Source organism: Perca fluviatilis, chromosome 4, assembly GCF_010015445.1.
Source record: "Perca fluviatilis chromosome 4, GENO_Pfluv_1.0, whole genome shotgun sequence".
NCBI classification, from domain to species: Eukaryota; Metazoa; Chordata; class Actinopteri; order Perciformes; family Percidae; genus Perca; species Perca fluviatilis.
In genome coordinates this window covers 26,365,498-26,380,899 of record NC_053115.1, presented here as the reverse complement: position 1 = coordinate 26,380,899, position 15,402 = coordinate 26,365,498, and the positions used below count along the sequence as shown (strand labels likewise).

The following is a 15,402-nucleotide window of genomic DNA, read 5'->3' as shown; positions in this document are numbered from 1 at the left end:
ATGGGGTTTACAAAATAATAAAAACCTGTGGGGTGGCTGGGTAGTTCACTGGTAGAGCGTAGGCTCAGTCCTTACCACAGTGGCTGTGGGTTCAAATCCGACCTGCGGCCCTTTGTTACATGTCATTCACCCTCTCTCTCCCCTTTGATGTCTTAGCTGTCCTATCAAATAAAGGCCTAAAATGCATTTTTAAAAAAAACTCTGTGTCAAGCAATACAGTACAACAGCACTACAATCTACAGCTTCTAAAATGACAATAAAGCTGAATCTACACCTCTCAAAACAGATTCAACAAAAGCTGAACATTGCAACCTTCGTGAAGTCAGGATTTATTGCAAGGCTTTTATAATGTGTTACACAGTTGTAGTTGTTTTAGGTGTACCTAAACCAGCAGCTGAGTGTACATTGTCTCACAATGCTGTATGCACCAATGTAATGGCTGTTCATTATGATTGGGTGATGAGATGTAGATACGACAAGCTGACCGTAATGAGTATATCTCGGAGAGATTTTGCCATACCGTTATTACCATGGGTAGCTTTCTACTGTATTCCATGCATCTGATTGTAATAGACCAATCAGTGAGCAGGACTGCTTTTTGGTAATACTGAAGTTATAGCATATTTATATATATATAAAACCTTAATTTGTCATGTACATTCAATAAATTTCCATCCCATTGATTATTCCATCTCAATCACGCTTCCAGAAAATATAGTATATTATTATATATTTACGTCACTATATATAATAAAATTGAATAGACCAAGAAGAAGAACTATTGCCCACCCCTAGTGTGCACACAACAACTCAAGGCTTGGACGATGTTGCTAGATAAAATACAGTGATTGTAATGTTTGTCCAGTTCTAAATGGGTATCTTGACATCAGTTTATGTGTAATTGTAGTGCTCATGATTCTCATATGTTTGCTGTCATGATGTCTGCAATGACATCCAACAATAAGAGAGAAGGACTCTAGTGTAGAGAGAAACAGTACAGACTCACTAAATGCACTAGAGAGAAACTACAACTTTTACTCAAGAGGTGGGCTGCACAACCAATAGCTGGCATTGCCTTCACAGTCCCAACACTAAGCACAGGCGAAAACACAGAGGGTTATAAGTAGAGAAACGCTCAGGTGGATAAGATAATACTGATAGATGAGTTAGTCTGGAGATTGGAAGGAGTGACCCCTGGTTACCTGCCAGCGGGAGTGCGGGCAAGAACACAGATGAGCTCCTTGGGGAACTCCAGTGACAGTTCAGGAGCGTGCCGTCTGATCAGCACTCTGGATAACACTCAAAAATATGTTTACATTTTCACAACAACTGAGGGGTAACATGGTGTACTGTCCAGGGATTTAAAATTGGCACAAAGATGGTGCATTTCTGTGGCTGTGCATTATATAAACCTTCGGTCTTCTGTCTTCTGTCCCTGAAGTCATAATACGGAAGTTTACTGGAATAATTACATGTATCTATATTAGTTTATAAGAACAGTGAAGTGTAAAAGTATCAAGTTCATGTATCAAGTTTTTATAAAATAAGTCTGATTAACCCTTACAAACACCGCACAGTTTGGTTGGAGATTCAGGTGTGTTATGCTAGAAATGGCTAATGTAGCTAGCCTCGAGCTGCTAGCCTCAAGAAAAGATAAGGAGCGGGCTACAGAAGTCTGGTAAGCCCACTTCTTTCTATCTCCACACCCCCAGATGTTTTACATTTTCAAACTTGTAGTGCTCAGGCCCAATGACACTAATCAGACTTTGTACTGCTCCCTCTGAAGCCACAAAAGGCTTTATACAACTTTTGTTTTATATATGCAATCGCATTGCCCAATTCTGTAAACAGACATTTATGTGTATAATCAGTGTAGTGCACCTTTAACAACATCAGGAAGGTGACTCAACTCAAAATAAAATACAATGCCTAGGAACATGTCACTCAGTGAAACAGCGTGGTTCATTGATGTGGTTTTAATTGTTTTTGTACAACAATGGAGGTGTATGGCAGAGGAATTAGCTATGTCAGGCTACTCAGACAATTCTTCTTAGTAGGATCAATTCATTGTTGGTTTTGGTCTTTTAATGGAATTTGTTGACAAGAAATGTTTTGGCTACACAGACTTGCTACACTTGCTTTTTGTATTTTCAAGGATTTTAAAAAAGAACAGTAAAAGTATAAAATATCACCAGACTTATCCTTTAAAATAAAGATGAGCTGCTTGGAGATGTGAGGCTGTTCACTAGAATTGATATTTTATCTGCAGGTTTGCAAACAAGTAAGACAAGGAGCCTTAAAAATGATGACCACATAAAACTAAATGCAAAATAATGAAACAGCACATAGGGAAACAGAACGTATCTGCCACAATGTTAAATAAAGTGATGATGAGACACAAATCCCCTAAATCTTGAGGCAGTCAACCAAATAATTGACTGAAGTGATCAGTAATGCTGTAAGACATCAAAAACCCAGTCAACGTTAACGTAAAAGTAAATGAACCCACTATTTGTGCTCTTAATGTACTTGACATAATTTAATCATTATAGACTTGGTGCAGTGGTTAATTTCATGACTCTTAACATGGTAAACACTCACTATAGCAGTAGTGATTGCGGTAGGTACCTGTATAATGCAGTCAGTAGCTCTTCTGTGACTTTCTCATTACAGACATTTTAGTGTTAAACTTTACTATCGGCTGTAGTCTCATAGCATTTGTTTGAGATTAAAGTGTGACACTCGTGGTGCCTCTCCACTGGTGGAGAGCTTTGTCGAGTCTCTGAAGCAGCTGTGAGAGAACCACATGAGGCATGCTGCAGAATTATCAGTGTCCTAAGAGGGTTAGACTGCTCAACATGATCAAAGGGTAATGATGGCAGGAGTGACTGGTAAAAAAAGGCAGACTTGTCTTTTATATGTGAATGAAGGAGATGTAAAATTTGATCTTAATTAATGTAGAAAGGAGCGGTAAGGTAGAGCAGGGACCCATCTCATAGGCTCCTTATTTCTCCTGCATATTAATGATGTGGAAGCAGCAGCAAACACAGCAATGCAGATAAACCAAGCATGCACTTTGCTTTTTTTATCCAAGCATCTATTTTTTTAAACCACTTATCCAGGGTTGCAGGAGGCTGGAGTCTTTCCCAGCATGCATTGGGTTGGAGGTGGGGGAATTTCTTTTGTATGATGAAAATAAATACAACATAGAATAATTATTAATAATCATAACTGTCTTAGGCTATTTCCTGGAGCCATTATGTGCCAGTGCAGACCCGGTAGACATTGGACTCTCAAGTATCAGTGGAAAATAATGATACCAGCTTCTTAATGTTAAGATCTGCTGCTTTTCCCTTTTTTAAATACTTGTACATTTTATATTTTGGGGTTTTAGTTGAAAAAAGCTAGTACATTATACATCATCTTTGGCTCGGGGAAATTGTGATTGACTTTAGCTCTAAATTCACATATAAGAAGATATAAAGTATTTTTTAAGATGAACGAAATAATGAAATAGAAGAGCAGCACACACAGCGCGTCAGATTAATTTAAGAGGCCGCCCAGATATTTTGGCAGGAAAGAACTGGATGGCCTGTGGCCAATCACAAGCTGAAAAATGGTCAAAGGTCTGAGCCCACACACACTGTCACAAAATGTCTTGTGTGACACCTCAGAGCAGAAGACACCCACACTTACTACTTTGACTAATCTGAATGGATTTCTCTGAAAGCAAAATGTCAGCCTGAAAAAAGTGTTTGAGAGAGCCAAAATGCCGATGAAGAGGGAGCTAGAGAGAGAGACAGAGGATAAAAGGGAAATGGTCTCATGGAGAAGAGACAATACAAAGTTTGTGTGGGTGGCCTGCCAAGCCTGCAAGAGAAATATCACTCTCACACTTATTCTGGCTCGCAGGATTCCCCATGGCATAAGCATGTCGGCCAAACTGTGACAATCTCTGTCCAATCAAGGCCCTGTGGCCCTTAATTACCGAGCCGTAACCTCCAACAATAAATCATGCATTTCAAAAGCTCATGAGATAATCGGGGGCATTAAAACTCCTCTGGTCTGCAGCGAGGAGCTTGAGATGTAGTAAATGAAAGATGACTAACAGAAGGAGACCTTTGCGGATTTGGGGCCTAGCACTCTTTCAGATTGAAGTGGCTATTGAAAATTGCTTGAACCTTAAGAGGACAGATGTTGCATGAAAAATGACTGTTCTGTCACATACTGTAGATTGGTTATGCATCACCAGTATCTACTTGTCCAAACAATGAACAGAAGCTATAGTAGAAATTATTTCCACAGATAGACTCAAAATATCATTCTAACTAAATAAATCATTTAACATCACCACAGGTAAGATAAAAAAGGGTAATTATGGTAAATATACACCTGCAGGTACAAGGTTGAAAATGTATTTACAATAATTGTTTTCCTGTTCCACTCAGTATTTGGGCACTGTATATGTGTTACTTAACAAGATGAATCATACATTTGAATTTAGACCAGGTTTTTACAGTTGACTCTGGCTGCTTTTTTTGACCTGGTTCAGGTTTATTAAGTACATTTGATACTTTATCTCTTTGACAAATTATTGTGCCTTATATTGTGTACAGTGTAAATTTAGAAAAGCTCTCTAGATTACCCATACATTATTGAAACAAATTGGACGGGCCCGTTTATAATGTCAAACCAACATTTTTAGCAACTTTGACTAAAATTAGATTCATATTCTGGGCATATCTGCACCAAATTTCAATTTGCGATAAATTATTAACCACAATAGGCATTATTTTACATCTTTGCTAAATATGGTGGAAAACAGATCCCCACACCTTCAGGTAATTTCGCACCCACTAGTATAGCCATTATTTTAGAAATGTCAGCAGCATATCCCCGACTGTGTGCTTATTAAACTTAATTAATAATTCCATTTGGCATGTGTATAAATATATGAAGCTCTATCATTAGCTCATCCCTGGTAATTAGTCTACTGTTAATCTCAATTGAACACACCTGCTTTTTATAATCTCTTTTGCATATACAGCAGGGTTACATTGAGACAGCTTTCAAATTTGAGGCTTGTGGGAGAAAGGAGAAGTTGGGATTGGCATCTTGTATCTCCTTCTCAGACCCCACCTCCTCATAACAATTAACACTCACAAAAACCAATGGAACAACCTGGGCCCGGATTAACAAACTCCTATCACATGTTATTACATTGAGCCTATTATAGGATTATCCCTGTCCTGTAAAATGGATGTCTCCATTTCCTGCCTCTCTGATTCCTCACTGACTTAATTCACAGTTGGACACTAAATCAAGCAGGTGAGGATTTGATCACAATGGAACATATATCCGTTTTTTTTTTAAATTGCTAATAGAAAATGGCATGAGGCATATAGGTAATAGTTAATGGAATAGACATGTAGGTCCAAGACCTAATGTGTATAGAATCACTCAGAGGGAAAGCCATGTGTTCCTGCTGGAGAGATGAGAAAGAGTTTTTGTTTTTAACTGATGAGATTTCCCGGAGGAGAAAACCTTGCACTCTAGATATTGGAATTGATTTGCTCCTTTGCAGCGATCTAAATATTTACCTTCTAGCTAATTGCAAGAGGCAAGACCCATTCAGTGTAGAAAGAACAAGACTTACCTAGGAGCAATGCATTTTTTTTTCTATGCCTTTTGGACTGGCGCCACACCTTCAATTTGAAGGGTTCAGCTCATTGCAACTGGTTTGCACCAAATTGTCCTGTCCAACCAGAGCTGCTCTCCAAAGTGGGTGTGACAAGAGGGTAGAAGTGTCGAAAAGATACGTTTTAGTGACTGTTGGCAAACACAATTAGTATCCTCAAGTTATTTTATAATTGAGTTTCAAGATGGATCTCTTCAAAAAATCTTTTTTTGTACTATTATGGATATTAGTTGTCTGGGACAAGGACTAAATATGCTGCTTCATCATCAACCTACTTCAAACGAGGGTCAGGGACAAGCTCACAAGTAGATAATCCTTTAAGTCTGACCTGCTCATTTTAACCACTTGAGTCTTTAAGTGAACACATTTTCCTTGATTGCATAATGTGGCTGATAGAATTACTGATTGAATATTTCAAATACACTTGTGAAATCTTTTTCAGTCCCCCTCAGGATTGTTGAACTACATGGATACAAATGTGCAACTCAACCTTGCAACTGACATAGTTAACAATGAGACAAATGAGTCACCACACAGGATGCATTTCCCATCATTTAACGGCATGTTACCAATTTGCAAATCACACATATTGTATAACAATGCATATGATGTGTCTAACTTACATCTGTCTGTGTCTTACAGATCAGGAGCGGATAGGAAAGGACTCAAACTATGAGCAGGAAGGAAAAGTGCAGTTTGTTATTGATGCCGTCTATGCAATGGCTCATGCCCTGCACAATATGCACCAAGAGCTCTGCCCGGGGAAGGTGGGCCTCTGTGCTAAAATGGATTCCATCAATGGCACTCATCTGCTCAAGCACATCCGCCGTCTAAACTTTGCAGGTCAGTCACATTTTTTAATACTGGAATGCATGTTTGTCTTTACTTGATTACTTTACTTTACTTAACTCAAGTCAATTCAGTTTGCGGTAATACATTTCTGACACAGTTAATGTACAATTGATCATCAGGCTGGTTCAAAATCAGCTCTTAAATGTTCTACTGTTATGGAAAAACAAGACAGATTTTCCAGAAATCGATTTCAGTGCTCCATCCAGAAGGATGTCAGAATTCCTAAAATGCATCTCGAGGAGAGAGGATCGGAGAGCGAGGAAGCTCACCGGAGGAGCTATAATCGAGGATACATACGTGTGTGTGTTTGTGTGTGTGTGTCATGAACTGCTCTGCTCATCTGACAGAGATCATAAAATGCAGCAGTAAAACAAAACAATTGACAGCTGATGCAGCTGTGCTTCATGTCATATTTAATTGACGTCGCTTTAAAATAACCACTCCCGAGTTAAGGATGTTTAATTTTGTTAAATGCCTGTTGCCTCGTCTCCTCTCTCCTCGTGTCACCCCCTCGACTCCTCCGCTCAAATCTCCTGTGGGCGGGACCAAAAGGCAAGTAGAGGAGGTGAGAAGAGGAATCAGGGATGCACAAACTGAGAATTGGGATAGTCTGCAGCCAGGCTAGGCTCATAGCAGTGTGTCGACATGCTCACAATGACATAATGCTGACGTTGCAGTAGGCAGGTATAATGTTTATCATGTTCACCATCTCAGTTTACTGTGTGAATAGGCAAATTAGCGCTAAACAAAAGTACAGCTGAGGCTCCTATTAGTTTTGCAGGTTATTAGTTGTAAACATAGACTGTATATAAGAAGTGGACATATCCTCCGTGATGTCACCCATTGGTTTGTGGACTACCATTTTGAAGCCTCGAATTTGGCATTATGGCCGTCATCATCTTGATTTTTTGGGCCACAAGTGACCATATTGGACGCGAGGGTGGAACTAAGTTATCAAATCTGGTTGCTAGTGCTAGCTATGTCAGCAAAAATTAACAGCTGACTCCTTATAGTGCTCAGCATTTGGTTGTACTAAGGTACAACCAAATGCTAAGCAAGACATTTTTAGGCAACCAAAATGTTACAATTAACTTTTATGAGGCTTCAAGGTATCATTTTTTAGACCAGAGGTTGCCGCTTGGTCGTAAACAAAGGTATTGTACACATTAAAATCTTGACCTGGTGGTGGCGCTAGATGAAAAGTCAGAATCATCTTCTTGGCATTGGAATGTTCATACAAAATTTCATGAAAATCAATTTTTTTTTTTTTCAGTGCGGATCACATTACATTATGTACATTTCTTTAGTATTACATTACATTGTAGAAAGGGCTAAATTATTGTACAAATACAATAAGTACTGTACACCTGTCAACACTGGAAGGTTATACATTTACTAACCCAATGTATTTAATGTGCTTTACATTACCTTGAGGGTATTGGAAAGCATTTCTGGCACAACCAGACATCCAACCATGTAGACGTCAACATCTCATGGGTCACAACTCATCGTCTTAGTTACTTTGGTCTGTTGTATAACCTATTTTCCATCTCCTCCATGTAGCCTTACATTATACCCAGCTCAGTCAAGTTCACATGCATGACTGATATATTAATAATTGACTGCTTCCACACAAAGCGAAGTGAGTTTCATTATACCTATAGACAATGCCTTTCTGAAGCAAAGCAATTAAAGACAATTACAATTTCTTCTCAGAGACTTGAGTATGCAGTGTTTGTACAGATAAATTATTCATTTGAACTCCTTCTCTTCAAGCTAATTTGTCATTCTAATATCTACTTGTTGCATTGGCAAAATGTCAATTCAATGTTTAATTCATATCTGAGAAGTAAAAGAAAATAATTCTTTCAGAAAATTAAATGAATGATTTGGAAGGCTTTCGCATCACAAAAAGGATGACATTTTTATAATGAAAGAGAGGTTGCCACTGTATAAAGTAACCGTTGATATCACCTGGACTGCTGCCATAGCCAATCAAAAACCTTCAGTCCAACTGGACACATGAGCAGAACATCTCACTTCTTCATCTTGTTTCTGCTCTGTTATTACATGCATTGTTTTGTTTTCAGCCTAGATTTCACTTGTGAAGCTATGGAAATGTGTAAAAGATGAATCATAGTTATGATAAACAATCCTCCAACATCTCTGACTTGTTCACTGATTCCAATAGTTGTGGTGTTGTGTTTATTGACGTGGAGAAACATTTGACCAATAAGAGCTAAGGGGCGCATCATTCCTACATAGCTAACCAGCTACATTAAAAAAATGGAGAAATGACCACACAAATGTTGATAAGCATGGATGTGATCGATGCAGCTATCCAGGTTGTCTTAAGTTGACTTACAGAAAAGAAAAAGACTCTCAAGTTGACATATTTGTTTGATTGTCCTGAAAAACCTTAAGGTAACCGCTCTTGGTAACCTCTACTGACATTTAATCTGTCACTAGCCCAGGCAGCTGTCCCTGCGTGCTTTAAAACCACCTCCATCGTGCCGGTGCCAAAACACTCCACTTCCACAAGCCTTAACGACTTCCGCCCAGTTGCACTCACCCCCATCATAATGAAGTGCTTCGAGAGGCTGGTCCTGGCCCATCTCAAGACCTGCTTACCACCTTCACTGGACCACTTCCAATTTGCCTACTGTCAGAACAGGAACACAGAGGATGCCATCTCTACGGCACTTCACTCTGCCCTGTCCCACCTTAACAATAGCAACAGCTATATGAGAATGCTGTTCATTGACTTTAGTTCAGCATTCAACACCATCATCCCCTCCAAACTAATCACCAAACGCAGTGAACTGGGCATCAATACCTCCCTCTGTAACTGGATTCTGGACTTCCTAACCAACAGACCTCAGTCTGTTAGGTTAGATAATCACACCTCCTCAACAATCACCCTGAACACCGGTGTACCACAGGGATGTGTGCTGAGCCCTCTCCTTTACTCCCTCACTCACCTACGACTGCACACCTGTACATGGCTCTAACACCATTGTAAAGTTTGCAGATGACACTACGGTGATTGGTCTCATCAGCAACAACGATGAGACAGCCTACAGGGAGTAGGTGCAGCACCTATCCTCATGGTGCACTGACAACAACTTGGCTCTCAACACCAAGAAGACCAAAGAGCTCATTGTGGACTTCAGGAAGTCTAAAGCTGGCACACACACCTAACATGACTCTGCCAGATGGATTGCTTCGCATTTGCTCGGCATATCCATCTGGGAACTTTCCGTTAGAGAACTTTTGGGAAGGAGCGAAAATACTGGTTAGCTGATTGGATAAACCATCTGTCTATCACCACCTATGTTGGTGATAGACGGGCCAAATCAACCAATCAGATCAAACTCTTGCCGAAATCAGGAGAAGAGCAAAAACATCTTTTCCTCCAAGAAAAGCCTCAAGTGCTGCTTTTTGCTCAAACTTTCAATGAAGGAATACGTTCTAATTTGGATATAACGTACGCGATAGCTACGCTCATCTCATCCGTGGAAGCTGCCATGTTGTTTAGACTAACAGTCACTTCTCGTTGCGTCACACATAAACCCACCTCAAAATCAACCATGATTGGTTGGTCTTTTTGCAAACGGCTCCAAAGTTTCTCTATCTCAAGATGCCAGACTGATCTGCGAGTAGAAAACTGGAGCTCGCGAGATCAGGACGGTCTCACGAGGCTAACACGCACCCCCTTCCTCATCAACGGGACAGAGGTGGAGCGTGTCACTAGCTTCAAGTTTCTGGGTGTTCACATCTCTGAGGACCTCTGTTGGACCCTCAACACCTCTATCCTGATCAAGAAGGGTCACCAGCATCTCTTCTTTCTGAGGAGACTCAAGAAGGTCCACCTGTCTCCTCAGATCCTGGTGAACTTCTACCGCTGCACCATTGAGAGCATCCTCACCAACTGTGTCACAGTTTGGTATGGCAACTGCTCTGCCCATGACCGGAAAGAGGGTGGTGAAAACTGCCCAACGCATCACCGGTTCCTCACTCCCCTCCATTGAGACCATCCAGGGCAAGCGTAACGTGTGCAGCATCATCAAAGACTGTTCTCACCCCAACCACAGCCTGTTCACCCCACTCCCGTCCGGGAGGCATCTCAGGTCTCTCCGGACCCGTACCAGCAGGTTCAGAGGAAGCTTCTTTCCTGCGGCTGTCACCCTACTGAACTCTTGCTCTGCATCCCGATGACAATTTAACCTACTAGCCATATTTATTCTGCTCTTATAACACTGCAATATATTTCTTGTCCTGCCTATGCACCAACTGTCTATACCTGTATATTGCATTGCACTTTTCTGCTTTTTTTGCACTTCTGGTTGGACGCAAACTGCATTTTGCTGTCTTTGTACTTGTACTCTGCACAATGACAATAAAGTTGAATCTAATCTAATCTAATCTACTGCAGCTTCTGTGTTGACTGATGTTGGTGGGACAGATACATCATTCGTAAATGTAGTGGTTCCCAAACTTTTTCTGCAAACTGATGTGTCCCGGGCGGAGGAAGCAGGGAGGCCGTCACAGCTTTCTAGAGAATTCTCTCACAAAGAGTGGTAGAAGTTCCAATTCTAGCAACTAACACTAACCCTATATTCAATCAGGAGAGACTTCTTTGCAATTATGAACATATTTATTGTACATACAACATGTAAATGTACGAGTCTCTGGAGATTGGACTCCATCGAACCCAAATATCCTAAAGGGTTTAAGGAACCCAAACAAATCCCCTGATGGAGTCCAGACACTGGTGGTGGAGAATAAATAGAGGGACCATCAACAGCCAAGCCGAGATGCAACCCAGGTCCGAGGGGCTGACCACCGGTGGCAGAAGGGGAGGGGGCGCGCGCGCTCTATTTCCTGAAACGACAACTGCCAACCGTGGAAGAGAGAGCAGATTTAAAGCAGGGTATCAAGCTGTGATAGGCTCGTCGACAAATGGTCGACCCTGATTGGTTTAACTAACAACAACACAGCTGTTCTGATTACTACTGACCAGTGACGTACCGTGAAACAGCTTATCATTATGAGTGATGGAAAAGTGAATGAAGTCTTCCTTTAAGAATTTACGCTGAGCTTCATTTCAATCAGGAGAGACTTCTTTGCAATTATGAACATATTTATTGTACATACAACATGTAAATGTACGAGTCTCTGGAGATTGGACTCCATCGAACCCAAATATCCTAAAGGGTTTAAGGAACCCAAACAAATCCCCCAAAAGGACAATTAGTGAGAAAACTAGTTGGCGCATACATACCTCATGAGCCGCAGGACTCTGCAGACGAACGAGAAAGCAAAGTTGACATAAAAGTACAATAACTAGCCTACCAAAAGCAGAAAGATTACTGCCCACACCATGAAAATAAAAATTTCGGCCACAGCCTAATCAAATTAAAACTTCGGCACTTGCCCGGTGTAAGCAAAACAAAACCTCGCATACGACCGGGCGAAAATAAATATGAAATATAATTCGGGTGCCCACCGAATGCAAAACCAAACCTCGGCATACGACCGGCGCAAATAGTAAACCATGGATCTTGCCCATCCACAGCAATAGACCTGTGAAAATAAATGCAAAATAAGAAAGGCAAATAAAAAGACGGCGACAGCCGTAAACCAAAACTCGGCAACTGCCGGAGCAAAACCAAACCTCAGCCGCCCGGCCGGACGGAACATAAGAAAGGCAAATAAAAATCTGCCACGGGAACAGTGGCGAACTAAAAGCAAAATAAGAAAGGCAAATAAAATCGGCAATGGGAAGGGGAAAAATAAGAAAGGCAAAATAATAAATGTAACTACAGATGTAACGAGGCACACAGCCGTTTGCAACATCATGCAATAACAGGCACCAAGCCGGTTCAAGAGCACGCATTAGGCTATTATGCCTGAAGCCTGATGCACACGGCCGATGCAGGTATAAGCAGCTTGACAGCGCGCATCATGTACAATGGATAAGACTGACAGAAGCCCACAAAATACACCACCACCAGTTATATGCAAGCATACCCACCATTATGGTTTCAGGGATCTCTGGTTCTCGAGAACGTTATCGACATCCGGACGGATGTAGGATGCGTAGGCAGAGGATGACCATCGTCCCAGTTGTTGCAGAGACGTCCCTCGACATGCCCTGATTAGCCGCCCGTAGTAGCAGCTCCTATTCTAAATGAATGCCCAGAATAATGCTGGGTGGACATCTTAGCTTTGAGGAGGACTGCATTCAACTGCTGATTAAACCAACATCTATGCATAGGGAAGAACCCAGGAATCAGAAAGAGTGGAGCGAGGGAATCAGTGCGTGGTCTAAGTGACAAATAACTAATCATAGATTTGAATGGACAGAACTGTGAGTCTGTGCGAGCAACCACAATAGAACGGCGAAGCCACCTCTTTTAGAATGCTTAAGTTTCAAGCAATAATGACTAGCATGAAATACCAGATCAGAGAATGTAATATCTCTACTGGAGTTGAATGATTTTGACTGCGTAAGTGAATTCCCGCACCTAAGGAAAGCATAGAAAGCAACCATAAACACAGCCTCAAGTAACATGTCAGTAGCGCGGAAAATACCCCCTGCCTAAGAACACCCACCAATTTATGCAATATACCCAAAGTAATAGGTTGCCTATGGTCGGGGAAGAAGGGTGAGCTTTATTGATACCCTTCAAAATTAGTTTAACAGCCGGGTAGAAAAATAAGCTAGGAAACGATGGATCATAACACCTGATATTAAATTGGATGCCGCCAGTAACCCCTCGTAATATTGGGGTTTAAAGTGGCAGTATCAGTACAATAACAAATAAAAGCACAAACACTAGTAAGGAGAACAGGTTTAAGGGGACACCAATAGACACACAGAATAAAGCAAAAGTACACCACGCAAAATCATATGTTTTCAGAGTAGACACAGCTAAGCCTTTCCTCATATACTCCCTAGCCGCTACTAAATAAGCATCAACGGGATTAGGAATCAATACACTGCTAGCTCCGTGAGAGACGGTAGCACTACTGGTACAGGCCAGGCTGCCGGGCAGAGGCTCCAAAAGGTCTGAAAATGAAAGCGAGACAAAGCATCAGCCACAGAGTTATGATGTCCCGGGACGTGGCGAGCAGTAATAATAAAATTGTGCGTGACAGACGACCAGGTGATGCTCCTCATCAGAGGCATTATCTGACAACATGTTGAGCGCCCTCTATTAATAATGTCAACCACACTCTGATTATCACACAGGACTGAAATCCGCTTCCGTGTCCACAGACCGCCCCAGACGCGGCAAGCTATAGCAATCGGGTAAATCTCATATAGAGCAATGGAATCCGCCGGGGAAAAAGTGGGAGGCCAGTGGCCAGCAAACCACTGCCCTTGAAAATACCCCCCAAACCCCGCGGAAGGTGCAGCATCCGTGTAAAACCTCAACGAATCAGAAGAATATACTACGTCGTCGTAGAAAAACGAAATGCCATTCCAGTCATCCAGAAGTCGGGACCAGAAACGCAAATCAGACCGGCACCCGTCATCCAGGGACAACACATCATGCAACCCAGGCACCGAAGATGCCAAATCCAGCAACCGGGATATAAAAGAGCGCCCCTGCGGAATAACGCGCATAGCGAAATTCAAATGCCCCAGCAATGAGAGCAACCGCCGCTTAGTAACAAGACACTCAGGCACAAAGGACGCAGCAATGGCACGAATGCGTTCCAACTTCTCACCCGGAAGGGACGCTTCCATGCGCACCGAGTCGAGGGTGATGCCCAGAAACTCCAACCGCGTAACCGGACCAACAGTCTTAGCCTCAGACAGAGGGACACCGAGGGAAAGAAAACACCGTCTCAATTTGCCCAACGACCAACACTATCCCCAGGGGTCAACGAAGAAAATCATCCAGCAAATGAATCACCGCTGGAACCCCAACCCTGTTAAGCAGGATCCAGCAAAGTGCGCCTCGAAACATGATTAAAAAATACACGGGGGGCCTCCCGACCAGACGATGCGCCCACCCAAAATAGTATTTGGAATCCCACCTGACGCCAAAAAGAGGCCACTTGCGAAGGATGTATAGGGACTATCTTAAAGGCATCAGTAATGTCAGCCTTGGAGAGCCAGGCCCCCCCCCCGCCAACTTAATAAGTTTAACCGCATCATCAACAGTGGCATAATGAAGGGAGAAAGGGACCGGTGGAATGAGACTATTGATACTTACACGGGCCCAGGCGCAGCGCGACAGATCAAATACAAGGCGCTTCTTCCCAGAATATTTCCCAGTCGCAACACCCAAAGGACTAGTGGCGAAACACCGAAACGGAGAGGAATCAAACGGCCCCACTATATACCCTTTGCTAACCTCAGACGCAACCAACCTAGCCACCGTATCAGGGTCAGAAACAGCCGAGAGAAGATTCTTCGCCACATATGTAACCTCCGGATCGTCGAACGCCCACCCGAAACCCCTTTGGGAAAGCCCAGACAGCAGATGATCGACAAACACAGAATTAGGATGACTAGACAGTTCAGATGCCAACACACGTAAATTTAATGGGGTAGAGGGATGGAGCTTCAATATGTCTTGGAACCAGTTTGAGGTTGACCCAGGCTTCCGGCTGAGCCCCGCGCGGGCCGACCTGGGATGTGCATCCCGGACAATCGCTGCAGATGTGAAGAAAACAGCAATTCCCATAAGTACACACACCTTCATTAAAATTATTACAAATCGGATTATTGTTGGACGTATGAACCTGGCCCCCGAGCATCCACTCCGAACACGGAAACCGCAGACCGCCACGGTGCGACTGGGCCGGGCCGGTTGGCTGCCCCACACCCCCAG

At 42.3% G+C, this 15,402-nt stretch overlaps 1 protein-coding gene across 2 annotated transcripts in view; it reads left to right on the top strand.

Annotated features, from left to right (window-relative positions):
• The window catches only part of LOC120557963 (metabotropic glutamate receptor 4-like), a 158,796-nt gene that overhangs the window by 102,642 nt on the left and 40,752 nt on the right, over positions 1-15,402 (top strand). For both annotated transcript variants that reach the window (XM_039798712.1, XM_039798714.1), the window contains exon 6: positions 6,341-6,541. In XM_039798712.1, coding sequence (XP_039654646.1) covers positions 6,341-6,541 — 201 coding nt within the window. The remainder of the gene's footprint in view (positions 1-6,340; positions 6,542-15,402) is intronic.